The 20,219-nt window shown below is 35.1% G+C and overlaps 1 protein-coding gene across 6 annotated transcripts in view; it reads left to right on the forward strand.

The window, feature by feature from the left end:
* Nucleotides 1–20,219, forward strand: part of HMCN1 (hemicentin 1) — a 489,269-nt gene that overhangs the window by 354,371 nt on the left and 114,679 nt on the right. For all 6 annotated transcript variants that reach the window (XM_074322402.2, XM_088801634.1, XM_088801635.1 and 3 more), the window contains 8 exons: nucleotides 630–805; nucleotides 3,167–3,263; nucleotides 6,466–6,588; nucleotides 7,371–7,532; nucleotides 11,501–11,782; nucleotides 12,782–12,949; nucleotides 16,969–17,082; nucleotides 17,649–17,735. In XM_074322402.2, the coding sequence (XP_074178503.2) occupies nucleotides 630–805; nucleotides 3,167–3,263; nucleotides 6,466–6,588; nucleotides 7,371–7,532; nucleotides 11,501–11,782; nucleotides 12,782–12,949; nucleotides 16,969–17,082; nucleotides 17,649–17,735 (1,209 nt within the window). The remainder of the gene's footprint in view (nucleotides 1–629; nucleotides 806–3,166; nucleotides 3,264–6,465; nucleotides 6,589–7,370; nucleotides 7,533–11,500; nucleotides 11,783–12,781; nucleotides 12,950–16,968; nucleotides 17,083–17,648; nucleotides 17,736–20,219) is intronic.

Consider the following 20,219-nt stretch of genomic DNA (forward strand, 5'->3'; position numbering starts at 1 on the left):
GGTTTTTATTCTGTAGAAAGTTGACAAAGTATGGTGGAAAACCAAAAAGAGCTCTTAACTGCAAGTCAGAAGACGCCTAGCTTTGCCACCAATTAGTCAAGTTATTTCAAATAAGCTATTATCTGTCACCCATTTTATGTTTTGCACACCGTGACTGGATGGGACTGGATGATCTCTTTCACCTCTTTTATTTTTATTTTGCTTCTGTGACAATGAAATTTATTTTCTTTTGCAAAAAATATAAATAAATATCAAAAGTGTTTTTGCTTTCATTCATTGTTATTTCCAAAATATTTCATGAATGATTTATTACTTTGAAAATCTTAAACAGTAACATCTAGTTCAACAAGTTTTTTAAATGGGCACTTAGTGAGAACTTCCAGTTCTAAAACCTTTTAAAGAGAAAAGTTAGTGAAAACTCTTTTTGTTCAACAGGAAAGCATTAATCAGTGATTTATTATTAACACTTGATTCTGAGCCAAATGATTCAAAGAGGGTATGTTTGAATGAGCGCGATCCTACATCTTAAAAGAACTGATAGAGTGGTTCTCTATATGTCCTGATGATTAATAAAGATAAGCAGTGTTCTAGCCTGTTTTATCCTGAGGGGAAACCCATCTTTCACTTAGTTCCACCAAATATTATGGGAGAAGAACAGAACGTCTCTGTCCTTATTAGCCAAGCTGTGGAGTTGCTATGTCAAAGTGATGCTATCCCATCACCTACTCTGACTTGGTTCAAAGATGGCCGCCCCTTGCTGAAGAAACCAGGCCTCAGTATCTCTGAAAATGGAAGTGTGTTAAAGGTAAGGCTATAGATTCATTGACTTCTTCTTATATTACTCCTAAGCTCATGGCTTTGGTATTATTCCCATGAAATTTGCCTGTTCTTTACAAGTGTTATACTAATTTCATATTAGAAAATTCTAGGAACCCTTTCATATATGAGGCTTATAATATTTTTAAATTTTATGCTTAGTAAGATTTAAATATTAAATTTTCTATCCATATTTGTAGCCAGAAACAATCTAAAAAGGCTTCTGGGAAGATATAGGAATATTGTAAAGAGTGCCTCATCTTCAGTCATTCAACCAATCAGCCAGTACCTAACCATTCTAGGTGCTCTGGATAGGGATGCAAAAAAGTATAAGATGCATTTCCTGCCCTCAGTGTTTTCTAATTTTACATAAACATATAAAAAACTGACAGTTCAGTTGAAAATGTAGTAAGTGCTGTAAGTCTGAGTTAATTACCAATACCAATGCAATACATTACCAATACCAAAACAGACAATACATCTTGGGGGTATAGCAAACGGTGAGGCTGTGATTGCCTAGAATAGTCTTGGAAGGCTACTTGGTTTTTTGTAGGTAGATGGGACAGAAAGCATGATGAAGGAAAGCAACTGAGCTAATGTGGCTAAAAGAAAATTTAACAGAGTGAATATTTGGAAATAATGTTGACAAGGTGGATTTGAGTAAAGTAACAGCTAACATTTAAAGCCAGGCTAAAGAATTAGGATTCAGGAATGTTTATAAAATCTTCATGATAAGCCTACTGTGAAATTGAAAGACTAGCTAAGTAATCTGCCCACAGTTACTAAATGGCAGAAATGGGATGCAAATACAGAAGTATAGCTTCAGAATCTGCTACACCTCACAGCCTCTTGGTAAAGGCAATTTATTGCTAGCAAGCAAAGAGGCAGTAAGAGAAATAGGTGATGGATATTAGCACACAGGAAGCAGAGAAGCTTATACAAGGAGGACAGAAGCATCGGAGAGATTGGGAGGGAATGTGTGAATGTATATGTTAGAGGCAAGAAGGTAGAGACTTTGGGAATTATGATCCCATAATAGGGAGCTGGTGAGAAAGGAAAGGCCAGAATCTCTGATGGAGCAAAGTAGGATGAGTCAATCAAGCTATATAGGGGGAAAAACAAAGAGCACTGTCCCTGCTCTGAGGCGGAGCCTAGAGTTCTAGAAGGTGAGGGGTAGAATTCTCAAATATCAGCTCTGCCTGAATGATATCGGGAGAGGGAGACAGCCCTGGTTGGGGGAGCTATGAGTGGTTAGAACCATCTTAGCAAACTTCACTGAGTATAGCAGGTTCATTTGTTCAGAGCACAGATCCTGGTGTTGTTGGGAAGCCGGGAGAGAGATGCTGAAGAAATCCTGGGATCCATTGAATCCCTACCACAGAGGCCAGCCAGGCACCCTGGAGTATGCAGGTCCCACTGGGGGCCAAAGGGAGAAAACCTCATGGAAATGAATACTTCTAGTGCATCCTTCTATATACTAAATACTTTCAGTGAAAGTATATACTAAATTATTTCAATGATAACTGCAACTCTAATGATTCTCCCTCTTTTGAATGTTTTAGCAATGGATCGTGGTTACTTAGCAATCAATCACATACTGTTTGGTTATTATTTATACCTTGCTTATTATTAAATTCTTTTTTTATGTTCACATAGTTTATATTCTCAACCAGATTGTAAACTCAAGTCAGAAACCATATATGACACTATACTTCTTTGTATCTTCTACCTGCAGTACCTTGTACAAGGTTCTGACTACCTGCTGAACAGTCAATGAATGAGTGATGATAGAGTATTGATGCATGTTGCAGATAAATACATAGAAAATATTTACTGATATTCAATTAACTCCCAAGTACCAAATTGAGTACTAGGAAACTGAGACTAATTGAATGTAATATTTGACTTGAAGAAGCTTACAAACCCAGTATAGGAGAAAAGATATAATAAACCAATAACAAGGGTGTTATTTTACTGAACAATATCCTAGACATATAAAGATGGTATATTTCAAAGCCTTAAATAACTTATTCAGAAGTGATTTTTTTTTTTTTTTTTTTTGCTATTTTTTTCTGGGGTATATTGTAAAAAACCTATCTAGACCTTCAACAACTAATGTTAATGATATTAAGACAAGGTATGAGATAGATGAAAATTGTTGAATCTTGATAAGTGTTGAGTGTGGGCGATGGGCATATAACCATCCATTTTACAATTTCTCCATTTTTCTTATGTTTGAAAATATTCAGAATACAAATGAAAAATAAGACATCATAAATAACATTGATAGAAAATCCCCAATTACTTATTGAATAGAAACTGTGGTTTCAAAGCGTGATTTTATTTTCAGATTGAAGAGGCTCAAGTTCAGGACACTGGTCGTTACACTTGTGAGGCAACAAATGTTGCTGGGAAAACTGAGAAAAACTACAACGTCAATATTCTGGGTAAGTGTGATCAGAGCCTGTAAAGCAAATGATGCAGCATGTGGTTTAACCTTTGATTATTTGTGTCAACTCTTAAAATGCCATCCATGTATCTCAAGTTGATCATGAAACTAATCAGTATGATTAGATGATGCTGAACTGTCCTGCCTATCAGCTCACATGATTAATTCAAGGTCAACTATAGATTTCCTGAACCTAAATATGTTAATTACTGTCACTTTGATGTAGAATGGTTCTCCACTCCTGTCTAATACGCTTTTTAGCTTCTTCAATGAGGATTTTCTAATGATTGAGCATTCTGTATGAACAGAGGCTGGGTTTGTCAATGGAAAATAAGTCAAAAGGCCAAATGACGTACGTGAATTGTGTGTGTGTATGAGTGAGAGAACCTTGTACTTGTGGGTGGGAGATGGGGTTACTATGCTGACCAGTGTGATTAGCTATCCTTACTTGAAAGTTTGCTATTTGTTACTATTTAATGTAATTGTTAAGAATAATCACAACTTTTATATTGGCTGTGGTTGTCTGCAAATCATTAAAAAGTGCTCTCATTTCCAGTTTATTCATTTTTATTTTAAATACTTTTAAAATCATTTATAACATATTAAGCACTCTTAATTTTGGTTTTATTTTTAAAACGTTTAATTGTTGAGAGAATGAGCTGAAATTTACTTTTGCTTATAAAACTATTTAAAAAACACATTTTAAAATAAAAATAGGTAGAGGAAATAATTTGCTGCCAATGGAGAAAACTATTTTTAAAACTTTAAAAGCATGCATTTGTGTAGAAAATGACCTATTAATTATAAATCATTATGAATCATTATTATAATAACCATGATTATAATAATGATTATTATAATGATTATAATAATGATTCATAATGATTTATAATTAGTAGGTCAAAGTAAACATAAACCACAAAGTATACTTTACCAATGAGTAGACCGATGCCTCTAAACAGATATACAGTAGATAGAAGAATGAATGACAGGGGGGAGAATGTTAAGACATCAAGGATAGATTCACTGAAAAAATATTCGTAGTGTGTCTCTGTGTTCTAGGCACTGTGCCACATGTAGCCATAGAGAGGTGAATGAGAAAAGACAATGACGCTGCTCACACAGAACTTCTTTTCTGCTGGTCTAGAAATATCTTTCAACAGCCAATTAAACTTCCTAAGAGCTATCATAGGAAGTTTTGCAGGAAAACATATCATGGACTCGTGACATTTCAGATTTTAAGGATGAGTAGGTATTAGCTCTGTGAAGAGAGCGGGAGCATTACAAAGACCAGAATAATACTGCATTCACTGTACCAAGCATGATTCACTCCGGAGCCTAGTGTGGTGCAGAGGGAGCGAGAAGATATTAGATAGTAGAGGTTAAATGGGGCATGTTGAAGAAGGTCTCTAAAATCAATTTTAATAGTATAGATTTCGTTCTAAAGGTGATACGATACCATTAAAGGGATTTAAAGGCGGGCTGGGGTGTTCAGATCTGTATTTTAGGAATAACGCAGATAAATTCTAGAAGTATTTAAGAAATTGAATTAATAGGATTAATTGCTTAGGTGGAAAGAAGAGTAAAGGATTGATGTCAGTATGGGTTGGCCAGCTGGACTGTGTGGACAGTAATATCCTTTGCCTGGAGAGGGAGCTAAGGTGGCTGAGTTCATTTTGGGGCAAGTCAAGTTCGACAATGCCTCTAAGGAAGGCATCCAAGTTGAGATGTTAAGTAGTTGGAGGGGGTCTGCATTATAGGTGCAGATTTACAAGCATTTGTATTAATAGAGGCCATGCAAGTCGAGGAGGGTAGAGTTTAGATTGGCGATCATGAGTTTATAGTGGTGGTAATTCATGTAGTTGTCATTTTCTTCTGTACAACTTTCTATCTGTGGTATAGGTGATGACAGGGTAAACTATAAGATTCATCCTGTGTTGCCAAATAGAAAGGCAGTGCTGCATGGCAGTTGAGAATATTGGCGAAGGAGTAGTTGCAATGATTGATCTTTAAATCTAAGCTGGATAGAGAAGTCAGTCAGTAAAAGAGGAGGCAGCTGGATAGGGAGACTTCTGAAAGCTGAAAGGAGTTGAGATTCAATCAGGTCGATGAATTGAGAATTGGGGAAAATTGAGAGAAGGAGCTCTAAACATGGAGCAGTTGTCAGAGAGTACCCTAATTTGTAAATTTATAGAACGAATGTTCTAGATGATGAAAAGCCTATGGCCTTTGATGGAGAAAGGGATGAACCCATACTGACATCAAGGAAGTGAGTAGCCAGGGTGTTTGGACTGGTTATACATGTGGATGCTGGTTGCATACAGGATGATAGCAGGTCTTCATGTAAAGAGGATGGATAAGAGCATCCTCACCGAGCAAATTGTTCGGTGAACAGAAAAAGAATGTAGTTCACAGATGGTGGTAAGAAAGAGAAAGAATAGAAAATCGGTGGTGTGAGCCTCAAAGGAACAGAGGCTTTCACAGGGATGGCTGAACAATGACTGAAAGCTGCACTGGGGAGTGAGGGGAATTCCCCCGGAATTCTCCTACTCCTCAACTCCCAGGAGCTTGCAACTGCCGCCTGACTATATTGCAACCAGAGAAGTGGCCAAAGAGAGAGTTGGGCCAGCAAATGCAGACTCGACATCTGAGAGAAGCATGGGTAGTCAGGATTCACTTTGAACATTTCAAGGAGAAGATGGAGACCAGTGGGCAGCAGGCTGGACGATCTAGAATAAATAACATGTCTGTTTCTAAGATCAAATTCCTTGCCTCTGTTCTTTACTGTGTGTTATATGCCTGTTGTTTTCCAATTCTGTTCAGTATCTGAGATATAAAAACTGGCCAGACACAAATGACTGGGTTAAGTTTAAACTTGGTAGGTGCCTTCGTGTTTTTGGTGCAAGATGTCTAAATGTCTACAGTAAATTGGCTTCTTTTTATGCCACTCTGAATATTTTGATAATTAAATTTCTGTCTATGAAAATTTGAAATGTGTTATTAGGTAGTTAGTCTATGTCTTACAGTTGACTTTTAATGTGGTGTTGATAAATGTTAACCTCAAGTGCTAATTATTTCCTGTGTCATTTGAGTGCAAACCTTTTGGTTGTTTTACATGTAAACTATTAGGGAAATTTTATATTAACATGATTGCAAAAAAATTGTATTTTGTATTTTTGTCTTTATTTTTAATCTTTCAGTACCACCAAATATTTATGGTTCTGATGAACTTGCTCCACTGACAGTCATTGAAGGGAATCTCATTAGTCTTTTATGTGAATCAAGTGGTATTCCACCTCCAAATCTCATTTGGAAGAAGAGAGGTCAGTTTTCATCCTTTGACATTTATAAAATTAAATATAAATAAAATATAGATGAATTTCTATTTTATTTGACAAACCTATCAATTTATTAACAAACTTTACTGGGATTTTCATACTAAAATACGTGACAGAGTAATTAAATATGAAATGTGCAACTTGCAATCTTCTGCACTATATAGCTTAAAATATTCAATTTTGAGACTACCTGCCACCCAGAAAAAACTATTTTCTGTATTAATTGCTTTTTAATCAAATGCACTACAAGGCACCTGTAATTCAATTAACTATTGTTTTCTTTAAAATAGGTTTAAAAAATTATTTTCTAAAGCAAACATTTTTGCTGTATTTGTGACAGCTTTGTTGAGTGTTAAGACTGAATTCTACAGTTGGACAGATTTTCAATTTATTCATCAACAAATATTTATTTATGTCCATTAAGTTATGAGACAGATTATCTAAAGTTTTAGCTTGTTTTAAAAATCATTTTTGCTTTACTGTTTTAAGATTCTATTTTGTTTATTTTCCAAAGTATGTTTTCTTCAAATGCAATATTGGTTGAAAGAAAATATTGCAAAAGATTTTCTTGGTATTTTCTCCTCCTCTGCTGCCTTCTTTTCCTCTTCTTCCTAATCTTTTTTTCTGTAGGATTATTTTATAGTGCCATTTGCCTTTTAGGTACTTGAAATAGGAAGTAAATAAATAAGTATATATAGTCATTGGCAAATGTACACAAAATGCTTTATATTTTTGCTTCATCTTCTGCCATTTGGTTTTCTTTGTAGGCTCCCCAGTGCTGGATGATTCCTCAGGACGAGTCAGAACATTATCTGGAGGCAGACAGTTACAGATTTCAATTGCTGAAAAATCTGATGCAGGACTCTACACATGTGTGGCATCAAATGTTGCTGGAACTGCAAAGAAAGACTACAGTCTGCAAGTTTATAGTAAGTTATTGATTAGCCAGGTTTTGGCACAGTTTTCTTTGAAATCTTTCCATCCTTCCCATTTACTTTTTCTTCATAAGTTTAAGATACATTCAAAGTAGTTTGGTTATGATATACCTCTCATTAGACCCACAAATGTAAATTGTGCTGACATAGTGATGAGCTGTTTCTATTTCTTGCTGTAATTTATCCAGCAATACCGCTGTCTACTCTGTATCAGCTTGGCCATGGCAGACACATGAATGTGGCTGTAATTTGTTGGGAACAGGATAGTGAACATGTAGAATGGGGAGGGGTGGCATTTTACCATAGGGTATATTTATAATATGTAAAAATATACCATTTAAAATAATAATTTGTATAAGATTTTAAAGTGTTTAAAATATGTAATTATCTCTTTTAGTCTTTACCTGAGTTGTAATATGAGACAAAATTGTTGCCCCCATTTTGCATCAATGAAAACTTAAGCCCAGAGACGATTCCATGACCAACTATGGTCACATGGCTTGTATGTGGTAGAAATGGCACTAGAACACAGGATTACTAACACTGGCCCATTTTTCTTCTCACATACATATGTATTAAGAGTTGATCTAATTTTCTTTCTTGGAATCAGTATTAATTAGGCAACATCAGCTGCAAAGTTACAGACTAACTGATGTTCAGTGGCTTAAACAAGTAGAGGTTTATTTTCTCACATAATGAGAAGCCTGAGGTTGGCAGTCATGAGGTGGTCAGCACTAAACAAATAAAATTAGAAATGAAAGAGAAGTTATAATTGACACAACAGAAATTCAAAGGACCATAAGTGACTACTACAATAATCATATTCCATAAAATTTTACAACCTAGAAGAAATGCATGAATTTGTAGCAACATACAAGCTTTCAACACCAAACCATGAAAAAAAGAAATATATATATATATATATATATATATATATATATATATATATATATATATATATATATATGAATAGGCTGATTGCTAGTAAGGAGATTGAATCAGTATTCAAATACCACCCAAGAAACAAAAACCTAGGACCGTCTGGTGAATTCTACCACACATTGAAAGACTTAATGCTTATCCTTTTCAGACTCTTCCAAAAAATTTAAGAGGAGGGAATATTTCCACACTTATTTTACAAGGCCAGCATTACTCTGACACCAAAACCACATAAGGACACCAAAAAAAAAATTAAAGGCCAATATCCTTAATGAATATATATGCAAAAATATTCAACAAAATATTAGCAAACCAAATTCAACAATACATTAAAAGGACCATATGCCATGACCAAATGTAATTTATTCCAGGAATGCACAGATGGTTCAACATCTGCAAATCAATGTGATGCACCATGTTAACAAAATGAAGGACAAAAACCATGCGATCATCTCAATAGATGCAGAAAAAGCACTTGACAAAATTTAACATCCATTTCTGCTAAGAACCCTCAACAAAAGGGAACATACCGCAACATAATATAGGTCATATATGACAAATCCACAGCTAATATACTCAACAGTGAAAAGCTTAAAGCTTTTAGCAAAAAACTGTTAGAATTAATAAATGAATTCAGCTAAGTTGCAGGATACAAAATCAATTTACAGAAAACGGTGACATTCCTACATGTTAATAATAAACTATCAGAAAGAGTAATTAAATAAACAATCCCATTTACAATAGCATCAAAAGAATAAAATACCTAGGAATAAATTTAACCAGGAAGTGAAAGACCTATATACTGAAAACTAAAGAAATTGAAGAAGAAACAAATAAATAGAAAGGTAGTCCATGTTCATGGATTGTAAGAATTCACATTGTTAAAATGTATATATTACCCAAAACAATCTACAGATCTACAGGGAATTTGAAATTCCTATCCAAATTCCAATGGCATTTTTCACAGAACTAGAACAAATAATTATAAAACTTTTATGGAACCACAAAAGATCCCAAATTTCCAAAGCAATCCTAAGAAAAACAAACAAAGCTGGAGGTATCACGCTCCCTGATTACAAAGCTACATTAATCAAAACAATATGGTATTGGCATGAAAACAGACACACAGATCAATGGAACAGCATTTACAGCCCAGAAATAAACCCATACATATATGAACAAATTAATTGACAACAGAGAAGCCAAGAACATATAATGAAGAAAGAACAGTCTCTTTAAGAAATGGTGTTGGAAAATCAGCCAGCCACCTGCAAAAGAATTAACCTAGACCACTATCTTATATACATTATTAATTCAAAATGGATTAAAGACTTGAATGTAAGACCTGAAATACTAAACTTCCTAGAAGAAACATAGGCACTAAGTTCCTTGACATCAGTCTCAGTAATGTTTTTGTGGCTTCAACTCCAAACGCAAGGGAAACAAAAGCAAAAAGAAGCAAACGGGACTCTATCAAACTGAAAAGCTATGCACAGTGAAGGAAACCATCATCAAAATGAATGGAAGAAGGTATTTTCAAATTATACATCCAACAAGGAACTAATGTCCAAAATGCTTAAAGAACTCATACTACTAAAAACCAAAAACCTTATTCAAAAATGGGCAGACATTTCTCCAAAGATGACATACCGATGGCCACCAGACACATGAAAAGATGTTCAACGTCACTAATTATTAGGGAAATGCAAATCAAAACCACAATGAGATATTACCTCAGACCTGTTAGAAATAGCTATTATGAAAAAGACAAGAAGCAATAAGAGTTGGAGAGGATCTGGAGATAAGGGAACACTCATACACTGTTGGTAGGAATGTAAATTGGTGAAAACACTATGGAAAACAATATAGAGATTCCTCAAAAAATTAAGAATAAAATTACCATATCATCAAGCTATTCCACTTCAGGGTACTTATCCAAAGAATATAAAAACACTAATTTGAAAAGATATATGCACCTCTGTGTTTACTGCAGCAGTTTTTTTACAATAGCCAAGATATGGAAACAACCTAAGGGTCCATCGATGGATGAATGGATGATAAAGATGTGCTATATGTATACAATGGAATACTACTCAGCCATGAAAAAGAATGAAATCTTGCCATTATTAACTGGATGGACCTTGAGGTTATTTTGCTAAGTGAAATAAGTCAGACAGAGAAAGACAAATAAGGTATGATTTCACTGCTATGTGGAATGTAAATAACAAAAGAGAAAAAGAAAACAAATAAACAAACAAACCTAAACAAAAACAAACTCATAGATACAAAGTACAGATTGTTGGTTACCGTGGGGAAGCTGTTGGGGGAGGGGTGTGTGAAATGGGTAAAGAGGATCAATTGTATAGTGAAACTAGGATTTTGGTGGTTATCATTTTGTAGTGCATACAGATGTCAAATTACAATGTTGTACACCTGAAATGTATATGTTATATACCAGTTTTACCTCAATAAAAAGTTGTATCTTTTCCTTTTATCAAGAGAGCTAAAAGTTTTCAAAATCCATACCTCCCATCCCCTGCCAGCAGACCTTTATTTAGATTTTATAGACCTGAATACATTCATGTGGCCATCTCAGTTTTCAGAGACTACTGAGAAATAGTGTCAGCTTTTTCAACTCCTATAGTGGAAAGTGGAAGGAAGAAAGGAATTGGTAATAGATGTTAGGTTGTGAGCTACACTACCATATCTATTTTAAAATTAATACTACAAAGACTTTTGCAAATGATAAGTTCAAATATTTGTATACCTTCTCAAAAGCAGGTAAAGTAGCAGACATGACATTCTTCCCTTACTGTGTGGATAGCTTTAGTTTCAGACGAAATCTAGAAACATTGGAGAATTCCACCTCTCAGTATAGCAATGCCACATCTGTTCGTCTTAGGTTTTTCTTTCGCAGTTAATATTTTGATATCAAAAATGAATTTAACATTGGCTGATGGAAATTCCAATGTAAAACTTGAAGAAAACATTTCTTGTTTTCTTTCTTTTTTTTTTTAATCCAGTTAGACCAACCATTTCCAACAGTGGCAGCCACCCTACTGAAATTATTGTGACTCGAGGGAAGAGTGTTTCCTTGGAGTGTGAGGTGCAGGGTATTCCTCAACCAACGGTGACCTGGATGAAAGATGGCCGCCCTTTGACCAAGGGAAGGGGAATGGAAATATTGGATGAAGGTCGCATCCTACAGCTGAAGAATGTTCATGTATCTGACACAGGCCGTTATGTGTGTGTTGCTGTAAATGTAGCAGGAATGACTGACAGGAAATATGACTTAAGTGTACATAGTAAGTGTAAATGAGATCAACAAGTCTATTCATTGGCTGATATATCCTATTGCATTCTGGATGGGAGATACAGGCCTTGAGTGTTGAGTCTTTTATTTATAGTATATTATTTTTTACATATGCACCACTTCCCCAGATCAATCTCATCACTTATCTTTCTGTACTTGACCTACCATTTCTTACCTTGCTGCAATAAGCACATATTGAGTCTTTTAGGAAAGCACATAGTAAAGTAGATAATTGTCCTCTTCAAGTACTTTTGGTCCCGTGCTTCCCCAATTACTGTTCTTTGATTCTATGTTTTCCAAATTATCTGTCTTGGCTAGTATAAACCTTAGCGCTTACTGACTCAGCGTCAGTTGGTCATAAGGCATACTGCAGTCAGCTTTAATATTCTAATGAATGAGTCATAGATATCAATAGGAATAGACCAAACATATATATCTACTTGTATGCATAGAATTTGATTTACAATTTTTAAATCTATAGAAGCAATGGTAAATTTAATAGACACAGCCTTATGACTTGAGTCTAGTGAGGACTCACACAAAGTGCAGTATTACTACCCTGTACTTTGCAGCCAAAGCTTTAAGAAATCAGGATGTAAAAGAGAAAAGGAATCAATCTTAAGTATCTTTTGTTAGATTATTTTAATTTTTAGGAGTATAATTATTTGTTAGAAAATCCTGCCTGTAAGAAGGTCATGAATCTATATTAGAGACTTACCCGAAAAGATGAGTGACTCAGAAAATCAGTCACCACCATATGTAAGTTGTTTATTGCTATTAGTGGGGAAGAAGTGACATATTTACTTCCAGGAATGTTACACTAAAAATACTACTACTAATAGTAAGATTATTGATGTGATTATTTATTGTGCTTACTGTTGACCAGAATATGAAAGTCTTATGATTAACAGTCAACAGTTTAGGATGTGGTATTTGATATATATTAGCCACCTTTCTTTCCATTTCTTATGTGTTTCGTTTTGTCTTGCAGCCCCTCCAAGCATCATAGGAAACCATGGGACACCTGAAAATATCAGTGTGGTGGAAAAGAACTCAGTGTCCCTGACTTGTGAAGCTTCAGGAATTCCTTTGCCTTCCATTACCTGGCTTAAAGATGGGTGGCCCATCAGCCTCAGCAGCTCTGTGAGAATTCTCTCAGGTATTACAAGTTCTTATCATCTGATAATCTGGTTATCTGCACATGGCCATAATTCTTCATTGCTCACTTCTCCCTGTTTGATATTTCTTTTTTATCTAGATGCATATTCTAATACCCACTGATCATATTAGGAACAAAATATTTAGAAAGACATCAGAAGCTGTATGAAAAGAGAAAAATCTCTAAATTATCTCTAGATGCTTTTAAAATAGAAATCTTGCCCACTCACTTATTACTTAAATCATAGTGATTCAGAGCATTCATGCTACAATAAGTATCAACCAGTTTGAAAAGCGAAGAATGAAAAAGAATGCTGAAATTGATACCAGAGTCTAGAGCAATTCCTCCGCTACAATGTACCTCCATAACTATTTCAACTTATTCATGACTCTAACCTGAGTGAGTTTTATATTTCCAGGATGGGATAGTTTACTGTGAGGTAACATTTTATTATTGTTATAAAAGAGATATTCAGCTTATTCCTCATCTAATTATGTACGGAAATCTATTAGCTCGTTTTTTATGGATCAGTTTAAGTGTGGATACAGGTGTTTTGGGGCATGCCGCAGGAATCCGTACTTGGCCCCTTTTAGTAATTACTTGGATACAACTAAGAAGACTCTTGCCAAGTTTGTGGTTAATAAAAAGCTTGGATACTTAGCAGAACACCTAATGTGTTGACTGAAGGCATCCGAATTCAAACACACCTCATGCTGGAACTTTTGAGTTAAACCCAAGAAAATAAAAGTTAAAGTAAGTCCTGCACATAAGTTCAAAAGCCAGTGATGAAAATTAGGGAGAGATACAGCTTCAGCATTCTTCATATGAAAAGATCTCTGAATTGTGTGATACATTGGGTATGCGTTAGCAGTGTAATGTGGTTATCAAGAAAATCAATGCAGTATTTTGCCACAGTAACAAAATATATTTTCACCAGTAAGAAAAGCAAGAGACCAGTTGTACTCTGGACTTCAGTGACTCAGTAGGAAAACTAGAAGAAGGATTTATTGACAATATTTTTAAAGGAGGGTATCTATGGTGGTAAATGATTACAAAATAATTTATGTCGGATTGTACTGAACCTGGCAAAATAAACCCTATGTAACCTTATGGTTACATAGTGAAAATTAAATTTAAATACTTGAAGAGCTGTGGTGTGGGAAAGGATTATGTTAGTTCTGTTAGTTCCAGGGGTAGAAAGTAATGCCAGTGATTGGAAGATTCTAAGGACAAATTTGGGTCTGAATATAAACAACTTAAAATATAGATAGATAGATAGATAGATAGATAGATAGATAGATAGATAGATAGATAGATAGATGTCAAGGTGAGCTATTTCAAGAGTTAGTGACCTCCCTGCCCCTAAATTTGTTCAAAGTTTAAATTCCTACTTTTGAAGACTGTTCAGAAAAAAATTCTTTCCTAGTGTTTCAATTAGGTCTAAATATCCTAAGGTTTCTTCAAGATCTTATTCTGTAAATGACAGGAGCTTGAAGTAGAATATCTATCACTATTGACCTCATTTGTTGCCTATAATACTCAAGAGATTTATGACCTCATGCAAGTCACCTGACTTTGCTAAATTTAGTTTCTGTGCTCGTAAAGTGAAGATATTAACAAAATTTACTCCTTTGGGTTTTTGAAAAGATGGAATGAGTTAATGTATGTAAAGCAGTTGACACAGGGCCTCCTTCTGTGGTAAGCAGCCAGTCCACACGTGTGTGTTGTTTTGCTATGGACAACCTATTAAAGATTTGTGGCCTCCCTGTCGGGGAAGATGTGCCGTTATCCTTGCTATGATGCTTTCATTTTCATAGGCCTTCCAGGCTCTGCTGGTCTTTGGAAATCATAGTAGCAGCAAAGATTTTTTTAACAATTTGGTTCCCCAAAACCTGAGCACATTATCTTCTTATCTTGACATTCTCATCCTATTTTTGACTTTTTCCTAATTGTCCGTTGCCGAAAAGGGAGGAAGTCATGTTAAATATACTAACCACATCAGAGCTCCTGGAAATGAAAACGGCAAGTTAAAGTGATGGACTCCTGCTTATTGTAGATGTACAGGAGTGGGGTTTGGGTTTTGTTTTTTGTTTTGTTTCGCTTGACCAGCAGCTGGAGACCCCTGAGCGAACCCAGTAAAAGCATTTCACTTTGTGGTGCTGCCAATGGAATCATTCAGTTTTACAGTCTGAACATGCGTATTGCGCAATGGATGAATGAGAATCAAGTGAATGGCATGTGACCCGCCTGGGTCTGCCGCACACTTCTGGCCCATTAACATTAGTCCCTCTGAGACTTTAAATACAGCTTCTCTGAAAGCAGTACTTGGGGGAAGTCTCTATTATTGCTATGAAGTTATGTGCCAAGAAGAGATAACTGCTATAAAAATGTAATAGGTACAAGAAACGTCTCCGTATAAGTATCGCTACCTATCAGACCCTTTTTTGTTTTCCACCGGATGAAGTGAGAAGACCAGGAAACAAAGAGAAAAGATCATGAGACTCATGAGCCTGAGGTTTGCAGAGCCAGCAATGACTCATAGAAGTTGGATCATGTTAGTATCTCTCAACTGGAATCGTAGTGTGGTTTCACTGATCGAAGTAGCAGCGAGTTCTTGAATCTTTTCCTAATTACCATAAGTCTTTGGCATGTTTAGATGATTTCTGTTGGCTGATGGGAATTCAGTTGGGGAAAAAGACTGAATTCAGGTAATCAGCTTTGTTTGTCTAAACAAAGTACCACTAAGTTCACCTTTTAGTGGTTTGAGGAGGGGAAGGTTGCTTATAGGAAAACTCAGGGACAGCTCGCTGTGTTGATGAAAACAGAAAGTAGGTGGAAACTCCTGATAAATCCAGATCCAGGTGGATATTTATATGAAGATCTGATGTTTAACCGTTTCAATTTGTTTAGTTCAAATTCAAGGTACTAAGCAAAAATTTACCAGGTAGAAAATTATTACAAAACCTAAGAAATGCTGCACACTGTTTACTTACACTTGACTCCTCAAATGGTTTCGAGGACTCCACTCTCTCAGTAGTGGATCTCTTAGTTCTTTGTTTCAGTCTCATTTGGGGGCTCCTCCCTCATCTTTTGTCTTTAAATGAAGTTTCCCTCTAAATTATACCCTTAAGCATATCAGAGTTTCACTCTCAGCCTCTATACATTTATTGGCTGAAGAATCTTTCTTTAAACAAAATATAACATTACATGGAAGTTCAAAATGTAAAACAAAGGTGCACAGTGAATGAGGTGACCCTCTCATAAACTTTAATATAAATAATTCTAGGATTTCATGACACTCAATTGAAAACTGGTGGTCAGACTTCGTGGTTTCTTCCATTTGTTCTAAATCATTGTCACCCATATCTGGATTGCTGGTGCAGTTGTCGTTCTAACATTCCCATTTCGTATATTCAACGGCAAACTGGGAATCTTTTTTTTAAATATCCTGTCACAGTTGTCTTTCTAAAGTACAAATCAGATCATGACTTTTTTTTCTTTTTTCTTTTTTTGGGTTACACACTTCCTAGCCTTTAGTGAACACAGTAAAGTCTAGACTCTTTAGTACAACATTCAAGGGTCCACAGAGTCTGGCCATACTCCATCTAGCCTCATCTCCCACCATCTTCTCCACCTGTTCTGCTTAAGATACCTCATCTTTCTACCTCTGTATCTTCATTTATACTCTACCTACTGTGGAGTCTCTCGATTCCTCTGTGTGTTAAAGTATAATTACCTCCTAAGGTTATATACAAACATCCCCTCTGTGGAACTCCATTTCTTGCTTGCTGTCACTTAGGATTATATTTATTTTTTATCCATTGACCCAGAAAATTCTTCTGAATTACCCATTCTGTTTCACGTAAACGTGTGTAATTTATTTTTTAAAAAGTTTGACATAAATTCATTTAAAGATTTTTGAAGCATATTGATTAAATTTTATCTGTATTGAACACCACTTGGAAAACTTGTAAAGTTTCAGATTTCTTTTTGAGTCATCTGGTGGTTTACTTCTCCAGGAGGTAGGACTCTGCGGTTGATACAGACCAGAGTAGAAGATGCTGGGCAATATACTTGTATCGTAAGAAATGCAGCAGGTGAAGAAAGAAAAATCTTCGGACTTTCAGTATTAGGTATTTATATAATTTGTATCTCTAGAAAAAAATCTAAATCTAATTGGCTTACATACATTCTGGAACCAGAGTTTAAATTTATCTACAGCTTGATCTCACATTTATGTATTCTTTGGCCCCTGGACGATCACTATTGATAAAAACTCAATGTTAAAGTGATTTGGAGGTAATTAGCTGGATTAAAATAGGTGAAATGCTACTATGTCTTGTCAGTTCACAATTTTTCTGCAGTATTCTAAGATGCTGATAACTTATTTAATGTGAGTGCTTGTTAGAATGTTAGTGGGAAAAATAAATGTCTGATCAATGTTCTTACTCACTGACTTGTTGACATTTTTATCCAGATTTTGATTTATATTACAATAAAATTATCTATATAATTGAATTCATGACATATAACTTTATATCTTAAAATTAGAATTGATCAAAATAATATTATGACATTATTCTAGTAATCAATTAATTTGGGGGGTTTGCTTTAAACATTATAGCTTAATAAAAATAGAAACCTAGATGCTTATAAAATAACAGCCCTGTTGTTAAAATTACTTTTTCTGTTTTTTTAGTACCACCTCACATTGTGGGTGAAAATAGACTGGAAGATGTGAAGGTGAAAGAGAAACAGAGTGTTACACTGACTTGTGAAGTTTCAGGTAAGAGGCTCAGCTCTCATACTTCTACAGTGCCCCCTCTCACTAATTATTCATTATCTACACTACATTTCTTAGTGAAGAAAACATCAAGCTGCCGTAATATGCATTTGAATTGAATTTTGATCCAGTATTTAGAAAGGCAGGAGGAAACTTCTTAGATTCTATGGAGATACAAAGGAAATTCCCTCCTGTAAAGAAAGGAGGGAAGGAGGACAGGAGGGAGGGAGAGAGACACACTGGTTTTTTCTTTCAATTCAATAAATTTCTCTTTTTTAAAAAAGTTTTGCTTCTATTTGCATGTAGGGTTTTCTTGTCCCACCTCCTCTTATTTTCTGTTTTCTTCACTGTTAGTTGAAGGATGTACCTTTCTTTCCTTTTCCTGTTTTCTTAAATTTAATTTCAAAGAAATAGTTAGTTTTTGTGAAGTATGGAATTACTGATAGTGGGGATTACCGAAAAAACAGAATTGTCACCTTTTGTTAACATGTTTAATTTTCATGTTTTTCATTTGTGAATGTTCCAGCTTTCCTCCTGTTGTTAATTTCTAGTTTCATACCATTGTGGTCAGAAAAGATACTCGGTATGATTTCAGTCATCTTTAATTTGCTGAGACTTGTTTTGTGGTCTAACATGTGATCTATCCTAGATAATGTTCCATGTGCCCTTGAGCAGAATGGGTATTCTGCTGTTACTGGATGGAATGTTCTGTATAAATCTGTTAATTCTATGGAGTTTTTCAAATCTTCTGTTTTGTTTTTGAATCTCAGACTTGGTGATCTATCTATTGTTGTGAATGGATTATTAAAGTCCCCAGCTATTATTGTATTGCTGTTTATTTTTCCTTTAGTTCTGTTAGTATTTGCTTTATTTACTTAGGTGCTCCAATGTTGGGTTCATAGATATATAGATATTTATAATTATATTATCTTCTTAATAGATTGACCTCTTTTACATTATATAATAACCTTTGATTTTTTTTTACCACTTTTAGCTTAAAATCTATATTTTCTGATATAAGTATAGCTTCCCTTGCTTTTTTTATTACCATTTTTCTCAAAATATCTTTATACATCTGTTCACTCTCAGTCTATGTGTGTTTTTAAAGCTAAAGTGAGTTTCTTGTAGGCAGCATTTTATTGGGTCTTGTTTTTATTCATTCACCCATTCTATGTCTTGACTTGAGATGCTAATTGTCAGCAAAAAACAAAACAAAACAAAAAAACAACCAGCCTAAGAGAAAACTTACAAGAGTTATTTGATCCAAACTGATGACAATTGCCAGGAAGCAAAATTTCAATGGACTGAGATTTTTCTACACAAAAAGGCAACTTTGCAATTTATTTTATTCATTTGAATCAAAGGAGAAAAGTTACATGAAATCCATTGGTGGTAGATTAATGAGGTGAGAGAAAACAGAGTGGGGACATCTCTGGGATTGGATAAAAAGTAAATTGGAGAGACAGATACTTCTTTTACATTGGTGGCTGTGGGATAGTTAATAGTTAGCATATTGCAGTACATAGAGATTGCAATCAAAGGACAAGAACAATAATGAGGGATTCTGTAGTTTCCTGCTCTGGTGTGACAGGTTATGCCCTGGGGGTCCAGAAAAAGGGATTACTTTGTCTGTCCAAGGACATATTATTTTAGATGCAAAAAGACAACAGGCAGCTTCACTTAAGGTAAAGATTGGAATTTGTCAGTGAAGCTACAGGCCAAGGATGTGACTATGGGCCGTGACCCTCTTTTAGTTAGCAACTTTTATGTTCAGACCATCCTATGTGGTTAATTTCGGTCTCTGAGTTTGTAGGGCCTGCATACAGGCCTCTCCTGAACTTGTCAGGTTTAGTATGTAGCCCTTCTTTTTTCATCCATATAATCCATTGACATTTAAAGGAATTATTGATAGGTGAGGACTTATTATTACCATTTTGTTAATTGTTTTGTGATTGTTTTGTAGATCCTTTGCTCCTTGCTTCTTATCTTGCTCTTCTTTTATGATTTGAAGAATTTGGAAAGTTCACTGATTCTCCAGCTTGGTCAATTGTGCTCTTGAAGTTCTCGTTTGAATTCTTCAGTTCAGTCATAGTATTCTGTAGCCCTAGGATTTGTTTTATTTTGTTTTTTTGATAGTTTCTGTTTCTTTGTTGAACTTCTCATTTTGTCTGTGCATTGCTCTCCTAATTTTGGCATCTGTTTTTGTGGTTCACTAAACTTCTTTAAGAGAACTATTCTGAATTCTTTGTCAGACAGTTCATAGATCTCCATTTCTTTAGGTTCCGTTATTGGAGCTATATTAGTTTCCTTTGACAATGTCATGTTTACCTGATTTTTTTTTTTTTTTTTTTTTTTTTTTTTTATGTTGGTAGCTACGTGTTTGAGTAAAGGGTCTCCTCTTCCAGGTTTTCCAGGTTCATTTCAGCATAGACAGTCCTTCACCAGTCAGCTCTGCTTGGGGTTCTGGACAGGTTAGCTGGTAGCATC

Source organism: Rhinolophus sinicus, chromosome 11 (genome assembly GCF_057876585.1).
Source record: "Rhinolophus sinicus isolate RSI-liver-muscle chromosome 11, RSI-T2T, whole genome shotgun sequence".
Lineage (NCBI taxonomy): Eukaryota > Metazoa > Chordata > Mammalia > Chiroptera > Rhinolophidae > Rhinolophus > Rhinolophus sinicus.